The sequence below is a fragment of the Pichia kudriavzevii genome, chromosome 2 (assembly GCF_003054445.1).
Source record: "Pichia kudriavzevii chromosome 2, complete sequence".
NCBI lineage: Eukaryota > Fungi > Ascomycota > Pichiomycetes > Pichiales > Pichiaceae > Pichia > Pichia kudriavzevii.
The window spans coordinates 978,930-997,813 of NC_042507.1; the positions used below are offsets into that span (position 1 = coordinate 978,930).

General features: G+C 35.2%; 7 protein-coding genes across 7 annotated transcripts; 3 read left to right on the forward strand and 4 right to left on the reverse strand.

The window, feature by feature from the left end:
* Positions 1-1,901: 1,901 nt before the first annotated feature.
* Positions 1,902-7,127, reverse strand: C5L36_0B04730 (uncharacterized protein; the record flags this gene model as incomplete). The annotated part of the gene is made up of 1 exon (XM_029464840.1): positions 1,902-7,127. One exon carries the CDS (start codon positions 7,125-7,127, stop codon positions 1,902-1,904), a length of 5,226 nt encoding a protein of 1,741 aa, XP_029320699.1.
* Positions 7,128-7,403: 276 nt separating this feature from the next.
* C5L36_0B04740 (uncharacterized protein) lies at positions 7,404-9,677 on the forward strand (the record flags this gene model as incomplete). Its single annotated transcript, XM_029464841.1, has 1 exon — positions 7,404-9,677. One exon carries the CDS (start codon positions 7,404-7,406, stop codon positions 9,675-9,677), a length of 2,274 nt encoding a protein of 757 aa, XP_029320700.1.
* On the reverse strand, positions 9,670-12,231 carry C5L36_0B04750 (uncharacterized protein; the record flags this gene model as incomplete). Its single annotated transcript, XM_029464842.1, has 1 exon — positions 9,670-12,231. The coding sequence occupies one exon, from the start codon at positions 12,229-12,231 to the stop codon at positions 9,670-9,672; it is 2,562 nt and encodes an 853-aa protein (XP_029320701.1).
* Positions 12,232-12,389: 158 nt separating this feature from the next.
* Positions 12,390-13,376, forward strand: C5L36_0B04760 (uncharacterized protein; the record flags this gene model as incomplete). The annotated part of the gene is made up of 1 exon (XM_029464843.1): positions 12,390-13,376. One exon carries the CDS (start codon positions 12,390-12,392, stop codon positions 13,374-13,376), a length of 987 nt encoding a protein of 328 aa, XP_029320702.1.
* A 1-nt stretch (position 13,377) lies between these two features.
* On the reverse strand, positions 13,378-13,875 carry C5L36_0B04765 (uncharacterized protein; the record flags this gene model as incomplete). Its single annotated transcript, XM_029464844.1, has 1 exon — positions 13,378-13,875. One exon carries the CDS (start codon positions 13,873-13,875, stop codon positions 13,378-13,380), a length of 498 nt encoding a protein of 165 aa, XP_029320703.1.
* Positions 13,876-14,108: 233 nt separating this feature from the next.
* Positions 14,109-15,521, forward strand: C5L36_0B04770 (uncharacterized protein; the record flags this gene model as incomplete). Its single annotated transcript, XM_029464845.1, has 1 exon — positions 14,109-15,521. One exon carries the CDS (start codon positions 14,109-14,111, stop codon positions 15,519-15,521), a length of 1,413 nt encoding a protein of 470 aa, XP_029320704.1.
* Positions 15,522-15,610: 89 nt separating this feature from the next.
* C5L36_0B04780 (uncharacterized protein) lies at positions 15,611-18,661 on the reverse strand (the record flags this gene model as incomplete). Its single annotated transcript, XM_029464846.1, has 1 exon — positions 15,611-18,661. One exon carries the CDS (start codon positions 18,659-18,661, stop codon positions 15,611-15,613), a length of 3,051 nt encoding a protein of 1,016 aa, XP_029320705.1.
* Between the last annotated feature and the right edge of the window lie 223 nt (positions 18,662-18,884).

Consider the following 18,884-nt stretch of genomic DNA (forward strand, 5'->3'; position numbering starts at 1 on the left):
ATCGGCCTTTGATACTCTTAGATTCAAAGTTTTGACTCTGATTTACTTCCTATAATTGGTTGAGCGCATGAGGGAATAAACTATAGTGTTCAATCTTTGGTAGATACCGGAGAAAATCAATTATTTTTGCGTTCTCATTGCTTCCGCCCATGCAGTGGAATTAAACCATGTGTCCCTTTTTGAAATGGCAACCCTGCATTTCAACGAGATATCGTAATTGGAATAATATTTTACGTGAGATTTGCATACTTTATGTTATTTGAGAATAGTACTTATTGTAACAAAAATGCTAAAGCTAATAAAGAACTTGTTTTATCCAACTTAATAGAGGTTTAAGCTGCAAGAAATGCTTCTTGTTTTTCCTGATAGGATAACACGTGTTAAATAAACAATTCTTTTTTTCCTAGATTTATAATTGGTCATATTTAGTTACCAAAAGAAGAATTGATATATCATTTTCTTTTAGAATCAATCTTCGCCCTCTACATGCACAAGAAATTCATTGGTATTTTCCTTTGTTCATAATATCCGTTCTTTTTTAGTTAATATTCATGCTCCCAACAAAAAGATCAAATGTAGCTCATCGTTTTAAAAAGCGGTTTTACCCCCAAAACTGGTATTTGTTGCTGAATTGATATCGTCGGGAAAATAACGGTGACTAAGCCACTGGCATTTTAATTATTTTTTTGATGGAGTTTCACTTAAGGCTATGACATATCAATAATTTAAGAGGGATTAGCAGCAAATATATATATCATGACCAATTCTTATTGCCGAATTGGTTTTCTAGGAACACGGTTTTAATTTAAAGCTACTAGAAAAGTAAAAGAAGAATATTCAATTGCCAGTATTACAGGGAGTCATGCTCTTTGAAACTAATATTAAGTATATGAGAACAAATAAATACACCTTTTCTCAAGCTAACAAAACATTACCAAGGATTAATAGAATACTAGTGTGAAAAATGTATCTTGAAACCACTGCGTCTCAAGTCAACTAAGGGTTGCCTAAACTAGAGCAATGTTTTAAGGCACAAGATGATTTCTCTGTTATTTAAAAGAAATGATTAAGAATTTTGATATCAAATAAATCCGCAGATGTTTGGAATTTATAAATATTTGTGTATAACAAGAGATCATTTTTCCGGAGTTGAAAAAAAAAAACGACCTTTTTTATATAAATATAAATCTTGTTAGAATTCCTTTATGGTTAAGGGACATCTTTCCAAAACTTTGACATGATAAATTATTTATGCGTCTCTAATTAAATTTTCGGCGATACGAAATAAAAATTACCTAGTTAATTTCACTCCTAAATAGCCAAGCTTTTCAACCTAAATTCTTCGATAAAATTCACAAACCCACAAACCTGCTTGTCTTGATCTATTCCTTTTTCATAGCGAAACCCATATCCTTGAAGGTAGCCTTTGACCTGATAATGACGTGATTATAAAATATGTTTTCTAGTCATTCCGCAATTTGCATGCCAAGGCCAACAATTATGTCTTCCGTATATCTCGCACTAATACCCTATTAAAAAACTGTTTCCAGCTCATCACTAACTGTAAAGATATTATTAACTGTTATGTAGTTCTCATATATTATGGTTATTTCTCGCGTTTCTATATTCCGTGTCTGTTTCACATCACTTATTTCACTTGTGTACCCTAACTAAACAATACTAACAAGTATTTGAAACTTTGTTTCCCACTACGCTAGGATTTTAGCTAAACTTATCAAACTAATCTGATATGGATTGACACTAAAGCACACGGCTAAACCATTATTCATTATTTGAGCTGTTACATTCTTCTGCTCTTTCTATCAGCTACATCTGTAGGTAGCAATGTGTTGAGTCGGTTTTCGTGCGATTAATGAATTAACGACATGTATATAGCAGAATCACATTTTCTTCTCAATGGCATGTATCGTTTCTCTATGTAGTTGTACTTGCTCCCGCATTAACAACAGTCCTTCTTCATCTCCAAACATTTGAATTTTTGAGTCCAGTACACCTTGAGAAGATTTATATAGATTTTTTATCCTTTGTTCTACATCACAAGGAAGAGTAATATCTCTGTCACTTGCATGACATTTCAAAAAAGGTTCGTCAAGGTAAACAAAATCACCCATCTTTGCTTTGATTATGCAACTATCTGAAAATCCAGCAAAGCAATACAAACACCACAGCAAAATCTTGAAATTGGATAAGAGAATTTTCATATAATAATAATCATACTTCTTTATATCAGCAAAGTGCTTTTTGGGCTTCCCAAGAAATAGAAGTACGTTTAGGACTGGAAGTATGTCAAATTGTTGATTAGTATTGTGTAAATATTTCTCAAAAATTTCCAGCCAGTTTGATAGGTGAAATAAATGCTTCGTCTTTGACAAACAAACCTCCTTTATATGGAAAAGTATAATTGAACAAAATGATTCAACAAGCAATGATTCAGAGTGGTGGACAAAATCAAGTGCTTCAAACTCTGTCATCAGTTTGTCCAAAGAAGATGACGCAATAGCAACTGTATAACTCTTTTCAAAAAGTACACAGATATCTTCCACAGTATCGTATAGTTGGACTCTCGTGGATAACTTCTGGGGTGTATTCTCAAGATTAAACTCTTTGACTAAATGATCCCACTCGGTCAACTCAAGCTTCATGTCAACCATTCCATGTATGAATAGGGCAACCTCTTTGATGTACCTACGAGAAGAAAAGTCAATTGACTGTGATTTTAAAGACTTGATGAATATTTCCAACAGTGTCTTTCTTACACTAATGTCTAACCTCTTAAACAAGCATTCAAGACACCTGATTGTAATTCTTGTCCTATCATTCATAAAGATGTATTTTGCATTAGAAGTGTTGTCATCTCCTTTAATCGGCAAAATTCCTGAATTCTTCAAACTATCGAAGACAATAGACAAATCCGCAGATCTAATTGGAAGGTGTTTGAAGAAGAATGCCAAAACCTCATATTTGACGGGCTCCACTTGAAAGTTTCCAATAAGTTCCGTATAAAAATATGACTCCATTTTATCTCTAAATTCTTGAGTTCCCAGAAAGTTCCACTCGGTGAACACTATTTGCATTACTGGTTTTTTACTCATAGCTGAACAAAATAACCATACTTTAATGTAAAATTTCTTAATATCAATGGTCATCCTATCATTCAAAATAATGGGCTTTACAGACACTATAACATCGTATAAGCTCTTGTCAATTCTAGCCTGATCTTTTTCGGTTATTTCAATTCCATAGGAGAATTCAAACTGCCTTTTCATTATTGAAAACGTCTTTAAATAGGTAATCAGCATCCCATTTTCAGTCGACAAGTTTTTAAATTTCAATATAATACTAAAAAAATCCAAGATTCTTTTAAGATAAGATATGTCATGGCCGTTTAGCAATTCAGTCACATTCAATATAAGATCTTTAAGGCAACCTACCATTTCTCTATCATTTTTATCCTTATTGATCTTATGTATAATATGTGGCAAGAATTTTCTCACGGTCAAATACTGTTTCCTAGAAGTTTGTTTGACAATAACTGATAATAAAGAAATAGCTGACTTAATACTGTATTCCGTCCCATTTCTGATCATATCACTTACAACCGATTCTAGAATTGGCATTAGATCTTGATCAAAAAGGCGTATCATAAAAAGTAAGACAATTGCACGGTTTTGTAATTGGATAGCATCATATCCAAATGTAGAACGAATTGGTATCAATCTTTCCACAATTTTTTTGGTGTTTTCTCCCATATATTGTTGTGTGAATTTTCCAAGTGTTTTCAAGTAGACATCTAGACAGCCATCATCATAAGTTAAGGAATCGCTTACAAACGCCGTGGGATAAATCGTAGCTTTAGGGCTGTTGACACAACCAATGTTTGAAAACTTGTGTTCAGCCAAAAGCCTAAACATTTTTACAATCAACTGATTTTCAAACTCCCATGATAAGTCTTTGTTTATTTTGAGTATCGACAAAAACAAACACTTCATAGAGTATGTATCATTATTTGAAGTGAGTTGTCCATCCGAATATTTTCCTAGAATGTTGAGATAATATTCCCAATCCATTTCAACTTTTTGAAACGCATTACATAAGAACAAGAAGTTGGTTACATTTAAAATGTTACAACTTTTGTGAGGAAGGTAAGACCCAACAAACCGCCACGGATTTTTGACCACTTTAAGAAAAATGTAAATAGATTCAAGGACTATGTTTTTCTTATGAACAAACATTTCTTCAAATGAAACACTGCAAATATTCAATACTATACGCTTGCATAACCAGTCTTCAGTGTGTGCAAAACTGTGACAGTTTTCAGTTGAATCCCTTTGTAATACTCTCAAATACAAACAAAAATATGGTAAAGTAGTGATAAGTACCAATGGATTTACCTCTTTTGAAATTTTTAGCAAGTTGCAAAAAGAATTGATCTCCATAACGATGTATTCTATAATATGCGGAATGTCAACTTTAACGTTTGAGACTACCATTAGAAGGTGAATAAGAAGTTTTCTCACCTGCTTTAGCCCGGACTTTCTTACCTTTTCATTCGTAATATACCCAAAAAGCAAAGAGAAAATACTTTTAATCTTGGAAAAAGAATCACCATCTTTTAGAGGCATTTCAAAGGTGAATGATGAATTGGATAACTCTATCTTAATAGATTTATTCCGGTAGTAAAATTCAGAACTCCCTAAAATTTGCTGGACAAGACTTGAATTCACAAGCTTGGTTGGCCATGGAATAGTCTTGTAATCATCCAATCTAACATTTAATATATATTTCAAGAACCTCTCATTTTTCGACTTTGAGGTTTTAAACTTATTCCATGTTTTTACTAGACGATCATAGTGGTTTTCAACCTCTTTTGTTTCAATTGTGGTTTTGTTCATTGGATTTTCGTGCGTTCCACGTGCATAGTCTATGTTAAATTCAGCTGTATTTACTGTCTTGTCACTTTGTATTACATGAGCTTGAAGCCCTTCGACTTGATAGTTTTCTGTTAATGGTCGTCTGACAAATAGATAGTTCGGGTTATCCTTTGGTGGGAAGGAAGCTGCAACTATATTTGTCTGTCTCTTTTTCTTTTTCCTTCCCGAATGTTTCTCAGTGGTATTTTGTTCTTGTGGGTGTTCGAGTAAACGCTTCTTTTTATTCGTGACGCTTAGTGAGTTCTTATAAGATTTCACATCACGGGTCTTGACGATTGTTGCAGCTTTTTTCAAATCTGATTGATGGTTTTTTCGAGCACTAGAAATATCCTCAGTAACTGCACTAGGCTGTTCCCCAAATACGTTTTCTGGAAAATCAAGATCATCATCCGAAAGGGTAAGAAATTTCATAGAGTAAGGGTCAGAATCAACTGGATTTGAACAATCAGCCATACTTCCATATTCTTTTGAATTTGTTGTCTTTCCTGTCTGAAGAAATTCTTTTATATCTTTATTTTCAGTGTTGTATGCTTCACCAATAATTGAAGAAGGTGAGCGTTTTACACCTTTGCTGCTGGACCTCACACTTTTCGTTAAAAGAGTGGCACTACTAAACTTTCTCGTTCTTTTCGGTAATGGTTTTTGCTTCAACTTTTGAGCTGTTAATAACTCGGTTCTCTCGAAAATTTCTTCATTAATAGGTTGTGAGTCAATTGAAACTTCCCCAGAAAAGGAAAACAGATCATGTTCTTCTTCATCTTCATCCTCTTCCTCTACAATATCGTCTTCAATTGAAAAATCAGAATCTACATCATTAGTAGATTTAGAGTTTTCAATTTTGGTTTCGGGTAACAGCTCTGATCTTCCTTCATTCATGATTTCGTGAAAAGACTTTTTCAAAAAGGGCCCATATCCAACGTCCTTTTTTTTCCGGTCTTCCCTTTTCTGCTGATACCGTTCGTCTAAGAATTCTATAATTTTACTATCATCTTTTCCCTCTTCTTCTAAAGAAATTAACTCATATCTTGTTGAAAGGCCCAAATATTCGGCTCTATCAACCAAATAAGGGTTTCTATTTATTATGTTCCTGTGTCTCAAATGTCGTGTAAAAAGAACTGGTGTTTTGGGTATACTTGTATGAGTTGATTGTGGTGATGAAGGAATTGATGGTATCTGGATACCAGAAAATTGTCGAACGTTGATTTCAGTATCTGGCGATTTGTCAGTTATTTTTCTTATCTCACTTCTATGTGTATCTACTTCATCTGAATATGGCATTGGTAGAGTATTGTTAGGAATATTTTCATCTTGTATCGCAAAAATTTTGTCTAATTGGGAAAACGTCAAAGGTATGTCATCTTCTGGTTTTGGTTTGTTATTCTCGCCTGTACTTCCAGATGCAAAAGATAAAGCTACACTGTTTCTATCTGAACGATTAACTGAATCGCCATTATCTTCATGCAAATCATCTTGGGTTAAGGTTTGTTCATTTCTTAACCTTATTGGACTGCTTTGTATTGTAATACTATTGTTTCGATCAGAAGTTAAATTTATCAAACTCATCTCATCGTGTCCTAAAGTTGAACCAGTTTCTCTCAAATTCTTATGTTTTTTCAGATTTTCTGTGTTGTTTGTCGGCGCTAAGCCTTTGAAGGAAGATAATGGTTTATTGTTTATTCTTTTTAATCGGAGTTGTTGTGACTTCTCCATCACATTGAGTAACTCCTCTTCCGACGCAAAAGTATTCGTCGTCACTGCATGCGAATTACTCATAGACCTCCATGATTCAAAATTTTTCCTTTTAAACTTGTGGTTTTTTATTCCAAGCTCGGTATAAAACTGTTTCTTTTCCTGATACTTATTCTCCAACAGTTGCTCAATTTGATCTTTCGTGTATCCTTCTTCAAATAAACGGTTTAATTCAGATTTGGAGCTTAAGTTCAAAAACTCCGCAGCAACTACTGTAAACTGGTTATTTTTTTGAAAGTTACTTGACCTAGTTCTCACTCTTGGTATTTCTTTGAACTCCTTAGTTAACGGTGTTAATTCCTTTTGTAATTTATGCAGCTGTTTGGCCTTACGCGTAGACAAGCGCCTCTCTTGCTCTACAGTTTCCCAAGTGACAATACCCACAGCATCATCAGATTGTGAATCTGGAATCGATTCAAGGTCCATATGGGGGGGTTGGGAGAAAAAGCCGGCGCAGTAGAGAATCCTAATTCAGATATCTATCAATCATCCCTGCTTCTGCCAGCTAGCACACATGGAGAAGCTGGTATTTTTCAATTTTCATGTTTTTTGCCATTTCGATTTTCTCGGAGAATCAAATTATGTCTCACAAATTATTTATCCATCATCGGGAATGTTTGTGAGTCTCATCTTGTAAATACCCTATAGCAATCGAAATATAACCAAGACTGCAACGAAACCTGTAGAGGGAAGAAATTAACCATGTCTGAATTATCTAAGTCCAATTCTGGACATCGCAGTCCAACAAAAAGAAAAGGACATGTACCCTCAGTAGCCACAGCTACAAGTCATTTGCTTACTTCAACAAAGGCACTCTTACAATCATTGACTTCGTGGTCTAAACGTAGTGCCACCGTCTCAGAAGTATCGGCTAAGTTTGTTAAATTTGGAGATTCATTCAAAACACTTAAAAGATCATATAATGCTTTCGGAATTGACATTACAACTCTACCAGATATACCTAAACAAGTTAGAACAATACTAGAAGCCTCTTTGATTCTCGAACCCTCACAGCAATCATTGGATATGTTTTTACCTCAGATTGGAGAGTCTGTTGCAGAACTTATGAAAATGCTAAAGGACAAACAATTTGAGGTTTCTGAAGCGGAGAAGAGTAAAAGTAATCTCAGTTTATCTGCTTCTTTATCGACTGTATCATCCTTAAGATACCCTGGTAAGTCATTTGCTGCAACACCAGGAGCCACTACCACCACTTCTGAACATGGATCTAATGATACAAGTAGGACACCGTACAAAGATCCATTGACTAGACTACAAAACAATCGAAATTTAATAAGACGTGCATCAAAGAGATATTCTGCATACCAAACATCTAGTATTATATCGATTCAATCACCGATGAATAGTACATCTTTTGACACTTCCCAACTTCCTAAGACGCCACTTTATGAAGATGGCACGCCAAATATTACCTCAGACGATTTGGAAAATGCCAAAAATGACTCAAGTATATTTAATAATTCTACACTAGAAAAGAATGGGAATTCCACGTTCCCATATTCAATAAAAGAGGAACAGGAGAGTGGTCAAACTCCAGAAAGTGATGAAACAGAGAAAGAGGAAAATGCCAAAGAAGTCAAAGAAGTTTTGAATGATACTACGGACAAGTTGAAGGGAGGAAGAAATGAAAGGAATGATTCGGTCACCGATGTTTTTGGAGGTACAAGAGAGAATCATATATTTTTGAAATTGAAAGATCAAGTCAAAAAAGTGAATATTAAATTACCCACTACTGTTGCGAATGTCAAAGTCCTATTCACCCAAAAATTCAATTATTCATCTCCGGGGCTTACACCATATCCCAAGATGTACATTCAAGATGGGCCTGCCTCAGTAGCCTATGAACTAGAAAATATGGCTGATGTTACTGACGGTAGCATCATTTCCCTACAGCAGCCAGACCTTCAGTCTGCCATCTTTAAACATGTAGATTTACAAATAGATGGAGTTAAAAGCGACATCATGAACATGGAAGACAGATTGTTGAAGAAGATTGAATCAATGAATTTGAGTGTGACATCAAACACGGTTTCAAACACAGTCCGACAAAGCGTTGAGATTGATTACGAGAAGAATATGAAGGAAAAGCTAGAGAAAAACGAAGAGTATCAAAAGTTGGTTGACGAGCTCCAAAATGAGCTAAACAAAGTTAAGCAGCATCAAAATAGATCAATCAAGCGAATAACGAATATGATAAATGGTGCCATTGATTATGTCGATAACTTTCAAGAGAGTGGTATAGTTCTGAAGGACATGACAGAAAATTCATACATTTCAGAATGTAAAAACCGGGTTAGTGAAGGCTGTGAGTCTTTGGTTGAGAAGTTGGATGATTTGCAAGATATCATTGAGTTCATGAAAACGGACATCACAAAGCATAATATTAAGCCATCTGACAAACAGCTGGAACATCTCGGAAAGGAGATGAGGAAGACAGATGACACACTAAGGAAACTCACAAATTATACACAAAGTGAAAGAAAAAACATAGCTGCTATATGGAATAAGCAAATGGCACTTATAGCTGCTGATCAAAGATTCTTTAAAGCACAAGAAGAAATTATGGGATTATTGGAACAAGATTACCAGTCTGCCCAAGAAACGTTTGAATTAATAAAGTCGTGTGCCGCCCAGCTAGAAAAGAGCTCTTTACCTAAATCAAAACTGCCAATTCCAGATCCTTCAGTATCCCCATGGGATGCCTCACGCTTAGTTATGGCAGAAGTCGATGCACTAAACCCAAATCACGAAGAACGAGTCGAGGCTATTGCAAAAGCTGAAAGAGTCAGAGAAATGGAAAAAGAATTAAGGCTGAAGGATGAATTCCAGGAAGAATTGGACGAATTCGTGTCAAACGAAAGACTCAAAAAAAGGCCAGGTGGGATAGAGGAATTGGAAAGAAATAGACAGGAAAAAGATCTTCAACATATAAAAAACACGCTGGGTGTTATGTAGATTGAAAACAATAGCCTGTGTGTTTGTCAAATTGAAAACATGCTTTAGAGTGTACAATATTTTTGTGTTTCAATATTTCGATTGTAAATTTCCAGAACTTCGCAAAATCAAATTGAATAAAAACTAGATCGGTGATTTCTGAAATACGACATAGAGTTTTATTCAAGAAGCTAAACAAAGTTTGAACCTTGAACTTACTTCTACGTCTAGTTTCTCTAAAAGAATTAACAAATTTGAACAGTAGCGCCCGGAGTAAATATACAACGTTTTTCCGGCAACCATGTTTTCCACTCATCACATTAGTGGAATCAAACAAAAGAGTGTTACCTACCCATATATCTGTGTACTCGGTCAACTTAGCGTACAGCTTAGTAAAGTTTGACGCAATGACCCTCCCTGTGTTGTACTGTTTCAATGGTTTATAGCAGACTAAGTTTTTAACATCAATCGTGAGACCCGCAAATAATAATTTGTCATTTGTAAAATTACTCTTAAGTCTGTTGATATTCATATTGTAATCAGCAACTGTACGTGAAACAAATTTCCTTATCTTTCTCAAATCACTATCCGATGTAGACAAAACCAGGAAATCGTCCATCAAACGAATAACAGTCATTTCACCGGTAAAATTTATTATACTTTTAAGCTTCTCTACCATTGAGTCATAAACTATATTAAAAAGTGTGGCAGAAAGGGGAAAGCCTTGGAATACTCCTATCTTTCTGAAATACGATTTTGAGTTGATGGTAATACACGTCTTAGCATACTGACTTCTAGCAAAATTTATTATATCCTTTTTGCTGAATTCTAGAGTTTCATGAGTATCAACTAGGCGATGTTGTGCTGAAAAACCGAAATCTTTACTGAATTTTAGTTTTTCCAGTGAATCAGCTATAAGACTCTTTCGTGTTCTAACCATACCATCAGCTTTTGACTTTCGACACAATTGAACAAACACTGTATCACTTTTTGTAAATGCATCAAGCCTTTGCTTGATAACTTTATCGATCATAGCATGCGGCAAGGAATCATATGCGTTTTGGACATCAAACTTGAAAGCATATACTCTAGGTAACTTACCTGTTGGCTTGGTTATCCTAGACTTAAAACTATAAATATGCTTAACAATATCACGAACTGAAGAACAACTATTTCTTAATCTGATATGGTTTAGAATCTGATTGATCGGTCTAAGCTTTCTCTTTTGATAAGATAGATACAAGATTCTTTCTTCTAAAGTACCCTTGAAGGGTTTTGCAATCAGTCTAAAATCGGTTTTTTTGGGATGAATAGATAAAGATCCAATTGTGTCCTCATTTTGTTTGAAAGACTTAAAAGAATTTGAAGAATCTCTTTTCTGATACAAGTGCTTGATAAAGTATCTGGATTTGAATTTCTGAGATATTTTTTTCCATATATGATGACGGTAATATAATAAGCGTGTCTCTTGTGAAGGCTCTGTCACATGAAAAAAAGATGCTGTTAATTTACAAACAAAAGAATTAAATAACCATGTAACAAACATAGAAAACAACTCCTTCGCCCGGATAAATTCACATTTAGTCATTTTGCAGTTATTCCTTGGTTTCAACCACTTCACTTCATTAATTTTGACATTCAAAAGCATATCTTGTGTTTTCATTGTAAAGCTAGCAGTGCCATTAATAAGCTTGGGAACATATCTCATCAAAACTGTCCTATTGTGGTTAGACCCAAATATTTCCATGGGGATAATCATGTAAATTAATGTATGAATGAGACTTATCACGTTTGCCCTATCGGTTGCATATCCTAGGTTATCACTTTTTAGCTTTCTAGACGATTTACATATCTGATCCACAATGTAAGGATATTCATAAGCATGTTTATTGTGGTTGAATATCATAAGTTTGATGATTTTACGTACTTTTCTGAGTCTTTTTGGTATGGTTTTATTGAGAATTTGTGTTTCAGTCAATGTTCCACCAAATATCTCCTTTAAAACTTCATATTCATCCAGTTTTATGGGGTTCAAATTTCTTATGTGTCCAATGCTTCTATGAAGCATTTTTTTTATGCTTACTATGTTAGGATTAACCTTATTTGAAAATGGCATTTCTTTGATATCACCCCAAATAACAAAATTATTAGGTCTCCATAAAGCATCTGTCCCAAGAATAAGAGACAAAAACCTTGTTATGCCTAATATATTCATGATTATTTCCATGGGTTTTGATTTCAGTAGGGCTAAACTTGAATTAAAACCTTTGAACATTTGTACCGTATTATCTACTTCATAATGATACTTGGTGAGCCCCAGCAATAATGAGTTGTTTCTCTTTTTGAGTATCATATACTCAATAAGCAGATCTATCATCTCGTTATAGTAGCAACAAGTACATTTTGATACCAATATTGGGGAAATGGCATCTGACACATGTGTATTTTCTTCAACGTGTATGTGATCAAGTAAAAGCTCTATGTCTTGTAAATATGCGCCAGAAGAGTATTCCAAAAAAACGTCAGTTTCAATACAACTGTACTTCTCTTTAATATACTGCCTCAGTGCTGGCATATTGCATTGTTACTTATGGAGTGAAAACACATTATCAACCAAAATAAGAGGAAGAGGCTCGACTTTCTTTTTTCTCCATGTAATTTGTTCGAAATGACAAATTTAGTCTATGTTATTCTCCAAAATCAAATTCGGAAACCTTTTGAGAAACTCTACCCATGACATTTGATATAGATTACGAAAAGGAAATCTTCTACGGTAAGCTACAACGGATGGCACTAAGAAGAGACGCTAATGAGATTTCCTTGGATGAATATTGGTGTTGTAATTTTGATCCAAAACTTTCGCCTATAATATTAAGACTAATAAAATCTGAGTTGCAATACACTTCTGAACCGCTGAAGCATCTGAAAAGAATGTATAAGGTGGAAAGAAATGGGAAAACATTACTTCGGGCTTTATTATGTCCCGTTATTCGTACAGGTGATGAATCCAATGACACCAACTTTGCCGAAGTTTTCGCTTTAGTAAAATTGGTTTTGCCTTCAAATAGTTTTAAAATAGAAAAGGTTGAAGTGCCCATGAATAAACCCACAAGTAAAGAACTCAATGAGAAAGTTTCCAAACTTTACTGGCCAGTTATCTGGAAAGGCGACCCTCGTTTACAAGAGTTAAAGGAAATTTATAAAAGGATGGATATAAACAAAGTTGAGAAATACGTTGGCCTTTTGATTGAAAAGTTAGAGAACCCACCATTTAAAACGAGTCTCCCTATCGTTACAATATTTGTGGATCCTTTGAGTGATGAAATAAAAAGCATTAGCTATGATTCCAGGACACGAAATAACCCAATTAAGCATCCCATCATGGATGGGATAGCACATATAGCTGAGCTAGAGCTAAGGAGAAGGCAAGAAAGTTGTTACAATGATAATGAATCTAATAACTACCTATGCCTAAACTATCATGTTTATAGCACTCATGAGCCATGCGCAATGTGTGCAATGGCATTGCTTCATTCCCGAATTTCACAGCTGATCTACATAAAGCCCTCCACTAAGACAGGCGCAATAGGTATGGAAAGTGGACATCAAGAGATGGTACATGTTTCTTGCTCTCTAAACTGGAAATTCGAATCTTTCCAATATACGGATACATCTATAGCAAACAGTGTTGTGTCCGTTGATCAGGATGTTTTCGTTTAATTTAACTTTTGCTTATGCTAGCCATTGTTTCACAAATCTCCTGTGTCATCTGTTTTGCTTTGCTCTTCCCTAAGCTTGAAATTTTACTTGTAATACTAGTCTGAGCTTCCGCCAATTCCTTAATATTTTTATCCAAGAGTTTCATTTTATGTTTTTTAATACTTTCAATATTTTCTGCTTCTTTTTCTAGTCTATCGTTTAACTTTTTAAGTCTGTCTAAGAAAGCAACATAATGAGATTCTTCAGCAATTTGTACTTGTTCTGAGTCCGGCTCGTAATCAACAACACTCTGCAGTTCGCCTTGCAAAATATTTTCTCTAACACGATCCATGGATCTATTGTTATGTCTATTGTATATCAAATTCGAGAGTATTTTGAGCTCTTTGTCGGTTAATCTTTTCTGCGTTTGAACATTAATGATTTTGCTGACTGATTGTTCACTCACTACCTCAAAGAGGTCTCGATCCAAATAGTTTTCTAGGATCTCTCTGCTAGACATTGCCAAACTAGTTAGATTGCTTTTACCATTGCTATGTTTGAAAACATTGGAAAACCTGGATATATATTTTTGTCCTTACATATATTGACCAAGTAGGTAATCGCGACAGAAATCCCCTCAAATTTCATGTCGCTTGTCTCCTTCCCCGGTGCATGTTTTGATAATACCTTCCTTTTCACAAAAAAACGTATTTGGAACTGACCCCAGTTTAGTAGTTTGTTGTTTTGAGTACAATGGCAGTTGCTCCAAAAAAATCTAAAAACAGAAAGGCGTTTCGGAATGTTCCATATGAGCCGCAAGGATTGGAGAGAACTGGAAACAAGAGTACCTTAGAATACAATGCAGCATTGAAGAAATCACCATTTACGAATCATGATAACATAAAGCAAGGGAAAAACCCAGTTTTCACATTTCCTGTACCGATGGGAGATCCACTAAAAGGCTCATTGCTTAATGATGAGGTGGATATGCATTTTCCGAGAAAGCACTTCTTGAATAAATTCCAATTATATAACGACTTACTCGAAAATGTCATTTCAAAACCTATACCTGTTGACAAAATCATTCCACCGAATCTTTTCCCCATTCCTTATGTTGAAGGTATCCCTTATAAGAACAAAAGGACTGAGCTGCTGAAAGATGTCAATGATTACAATCTCTCTCAAGAACAAATTGTGAGCAATGAAGAAATTATATCAAATGATGAAGCCCCATCAAACAAAGTAACGTCTGTTGAAAAAGAGAATCCAAAGAAGGAAGACAATTTGGATGGGCACAAGAACACCACGAAGAAAGAAACAATACCTGAAGGTACTGCTACCAATGAAGATGCTTCCCGGGAAATTGCTGAAAATGAAAGTCTGGACAAGGGGAATAATGAAAGCTCTTTAAAGCTTGAAAAAGAAAAAAATGGGACCAGTATCGATAATAAACCTAGTGTAAGTGATGACAATCTAAGCGACTACGACCCTGATTTTATAGACTATCAAATTCCGTATCCAAAGGAAAGTGAACATGTTGGCAACATTCTTGACGATTATCTTAATATGCGTTTAAAGTGCAGGCCAGCAACAGACTTTTTTTTTGGGGATTCAAGGTTGATGAAACTTCAAGAAAGATGCTTTTCAGAGCAGGTGCATTTAGAATCTGAAGCTTTAAAAAGAAAGTTATACGTTTCTGAGAAATATAAGTATAAACTAGAATCAATGAAAAGTATGCATGAAGAATATAGGACATTCACAGCCAACTCACTTAAAAGCATTGAGGAGAAACTAGAACTAATAGAGGCTGAACTGAAATCCAAATTCAATGTAACTTTTGCTGATGCTAAACTCCCTGTTGAGTTTCATAATCTAAACGTTGAAATGAATAAGCAAGAAATAAGTGTCGAAGACTATAACTTTAAGTACAAGTCGGAAAGACAACCATTCAATCCAACTAGTGGTATTGTTTCAACTAATGATATATCTGAAGAAAAAAAGGAAGGAGATAGTGAGGATCAACACCGGGAGATAGTTGATGATACTAATATTGATCAAAATTTCGATTTTGATATGTACGAGTCGGGGGCATATGCCAATGATGGTGGCAATGCGGAAGACGGAGAGTTTGCTTCATTAAGTAATGATGTTTTCCTAAATATTTGAGCTTTTATAAAGGTAGTGTATATTATTTGTTTACTTGAGCAATGATATCGTTGTTTAAAAGAAGCGCTTCTTCTTGATCATTCGAACAATTAGCCTCCAAAAACGCTATACCATCTTAATATTACTTTCACGCTCGCATAGCCGACAGATACAAATGTTAGTATGATGTTCATCAAAAATAAGATCAGCGCATTCAGCATAAATCTAGGAGCAAATATCTTCCACACCATCAAATGACGCCTCAAATTATTTGTAGTGATTAAAGTCACTAATGTCAAGCAAGTTTGGTATATCAACATAGTCATCGAACCTTCTGCTATTTTTGAAACTAATGCAACAGGCTTATTTGTCGGTGGAATTTTCCACAGTGATAAAAGAGGCACCGCAAGTGCTACTAGAATAAAAGAGCCAAGAGTGTTCAGGATGATCGCCAAATGAGTTATAGGGAAACTTATTGTTTCAGTGAACATGAAACCAATTTCCCACTGAATTGATTGTAGCGTAGCTTGATGGCCAGTTGTAAAGAAATGTAAGTAACCCAATAAGCACAATACAACAACTGAAATCAAGTTAGTACGAATGCTCAAAATATCAACGAGCTCAAATAAAGTTAACAGTTGATTTGTCAGAATGAATAATGAAACTCCGCCTAAGGGTTTTGCAACAACTAATACAGAACAAAGGATGTTGATAATGAATAGAAAGTAAGAAGACCCATAGACATTACCATACCCAATTATCTTGGCTGTCTTCTGCATTTCCATCTTAGGAGCTGTCCTTTTAGATTTCTTGGTTGAAATTGCAACTTCCACTTCCTTTTGCTCAAGCTCAACTCTAACGCATAATGGTCCTGCATTCCAACCAAAATTTGCGGCAAAGAATGAAATTCCTAAAATCACCCTACCTAGAGTTAAACGCAATGTTTTGATCGTTGCAAAAGGAATGTCAAAAGTCTTCGTCATATACTCATCATTTTCAACGTACTCTAAGGTCCATAGGACAGCTATCATGAGTAGCACAGCTCTAAAGCCTTTAGAAATCCAAATAGAAGCTGGACCTTGAAAAGAATAAGAAATCTTATAATATTGCTCCACAAGAATTGGCAATACTATTGCCGATACATAGAGCAAACCAATAGACCACCAAGTCATCTTGAAGTTGGAGAAACATTTATCCCCCTGTTCTTCCCTGCAAGCATTTATCATAGAAACTAAACGGGTAAGCAACATGAAAATAAATGAATGATACGCACCAATTACCCTCTTTCGTCTTTCTTCATTTTTTAAGGACTTGAAGAAAGCTAAGAACCCGAATGAAGACAACCAAAATGATACAATTTTGTCTTCCCAGATAATAAAAGAATTGGAAGCAAATATCAAAGAATGCAGTAAAATGATTAACATTCCGCAGTAAGTCCATCCATTTTGAACCAAATTTTCTTTCACTTGCAAGATGCACCAAAACAAAGAATACCGATCCATTATTGGAGCCAGTATGCCGTTAGCAATTCCCAAAGCAACCCCCAATATCAGAGCCCAACTGAGTTCAAGGCCTTCTGGTTTGAAAATCAGCACAAACGATGAACATAAAACACAGTAAACCAAAATCAATATGATTGATGCTAAGAAACATTGGTAGTTTAACTGTGAAACCACCACCGCAGGGACGAGTTTCGAATAAACTATCAAAACAACCAAAGATAAAAATATCAACACAATACCAATCCATATATTGAAATCATTAAAACGAGCCCATTTCTCCTTGCATTTTCCCAAAGATAATTGTTGATACGCAACACTTTTCTCTATAAATTCCAAGTTTTGTAACGGCAAATCTCTTTTTGCCCATAATTCTTTTAATCTTTTGAAAAGGTCATTAACATCTTCATCGTCTTTTAATTCACTAGAGCTTAATCTGTAATTATTAATTTGAGAAGATGCAAGCATTGAAGCCATGGCATACTTGGTTTCATCAATCATAAACGCTTCAGCAATGGGTGATCCCAAACTATTAAATGGAATTGGAATTCCCAATAACATTGCCAGTGTAGGTGTTAGATCTATTTGATTAACTTTTCTATATTTTTCACCGCCATTTGATATATCGTAATTTATTTTATCTTCTAGAAGTTTAAACTGTTTTCGTTTGGAATACATAAAGAGGGCAGCTTCTACCTCATCAGTTGATTCACCGCCGTGATTCCCGGTGGAATCCATACCATGATCACCGAAAACAACTAACAACGTGTCATCCGATAATTGTTGGATAACTCGTTCCACAATAAGGTTCAGCTGTTCTAATTTGTCCTTCATTGCATAGTGGTCTGGTCCGTATCTATGACCGCAATGATCAACACCTAGAAAATGACCAATCAAAACATCCCATTTTTGCTGGTTTTGGTTTTCTAATAACGGAAATATGTGATCAACAACCCCGTTATCAACAGAGTGTAAATCCCATACGTTCAAGGAGTCGTATGGAAACGTCAATGACCTGTTCAAGAATGGCGAAAACATCGAAGTCCATGTGTCATCTCCGGCAAATGCAACGGTTTTGTTATTGTAGAATAGCTGACTCAACAAATTGTCTTCAAAGACCGTATCACCATCAAAATTTGATCCAGCGTCAATAAACGTTGGCAAAGATCCAGTGGTCAATCCTTTCAATCTCTGCAAAGTTGTAGTAGGTGGATCTGCAATAAATTTGAGCAGCAAAGAATTTCCTGGTTCGTTTTGAAACCTATCATAAAAAACATTAAAGTTGTTATGGTAGTAGTAGTCAGGTGAGTCTTCAGTTACATTGTCAAATGGTATTGTAAAATCAAACCTTAACGCGTCGATTACCAAAATAACTGCCTTCTCAAAGTGATACGGATGAAAACAAGTACCATTATAGCTGTCCTCTAAAAGTCTGTTCTGCGACTTACACGTTGAAAGGTCCGAAAGGACACTCCTTGATAGCAAGAACCCACGAGTAAAAAATACCAGGCCTATTGTTTGCAGAATTCCAAGAAGAAACATCACCCTCACATAAGAGGAGTTTGTTATGGATAGCTTCTTGGAGTAATATGATGACTTATTTCTAAATTCCGAAGACTGGATTTGCGAGGAGATGGATATATCGGCGGCAGCTTTGTCCATATTTGTTGACAATTTGGGTTCAGTGGAAAATTCCCAAGTTTAATCAGTTATTAATTATGAGCTTTTTATATTGATATTTACAACAAATAATTTGTTTCGTTTGTGGAAAAATACAATTATGGCGCCGGCCTGTTAACGTCCACGATAACCTAGCAATGCACTGTCCTTATGCACCAGTTAACAGAAATTAAGTAATAGAAGAGGCTCTACTTGCAATGCCCTA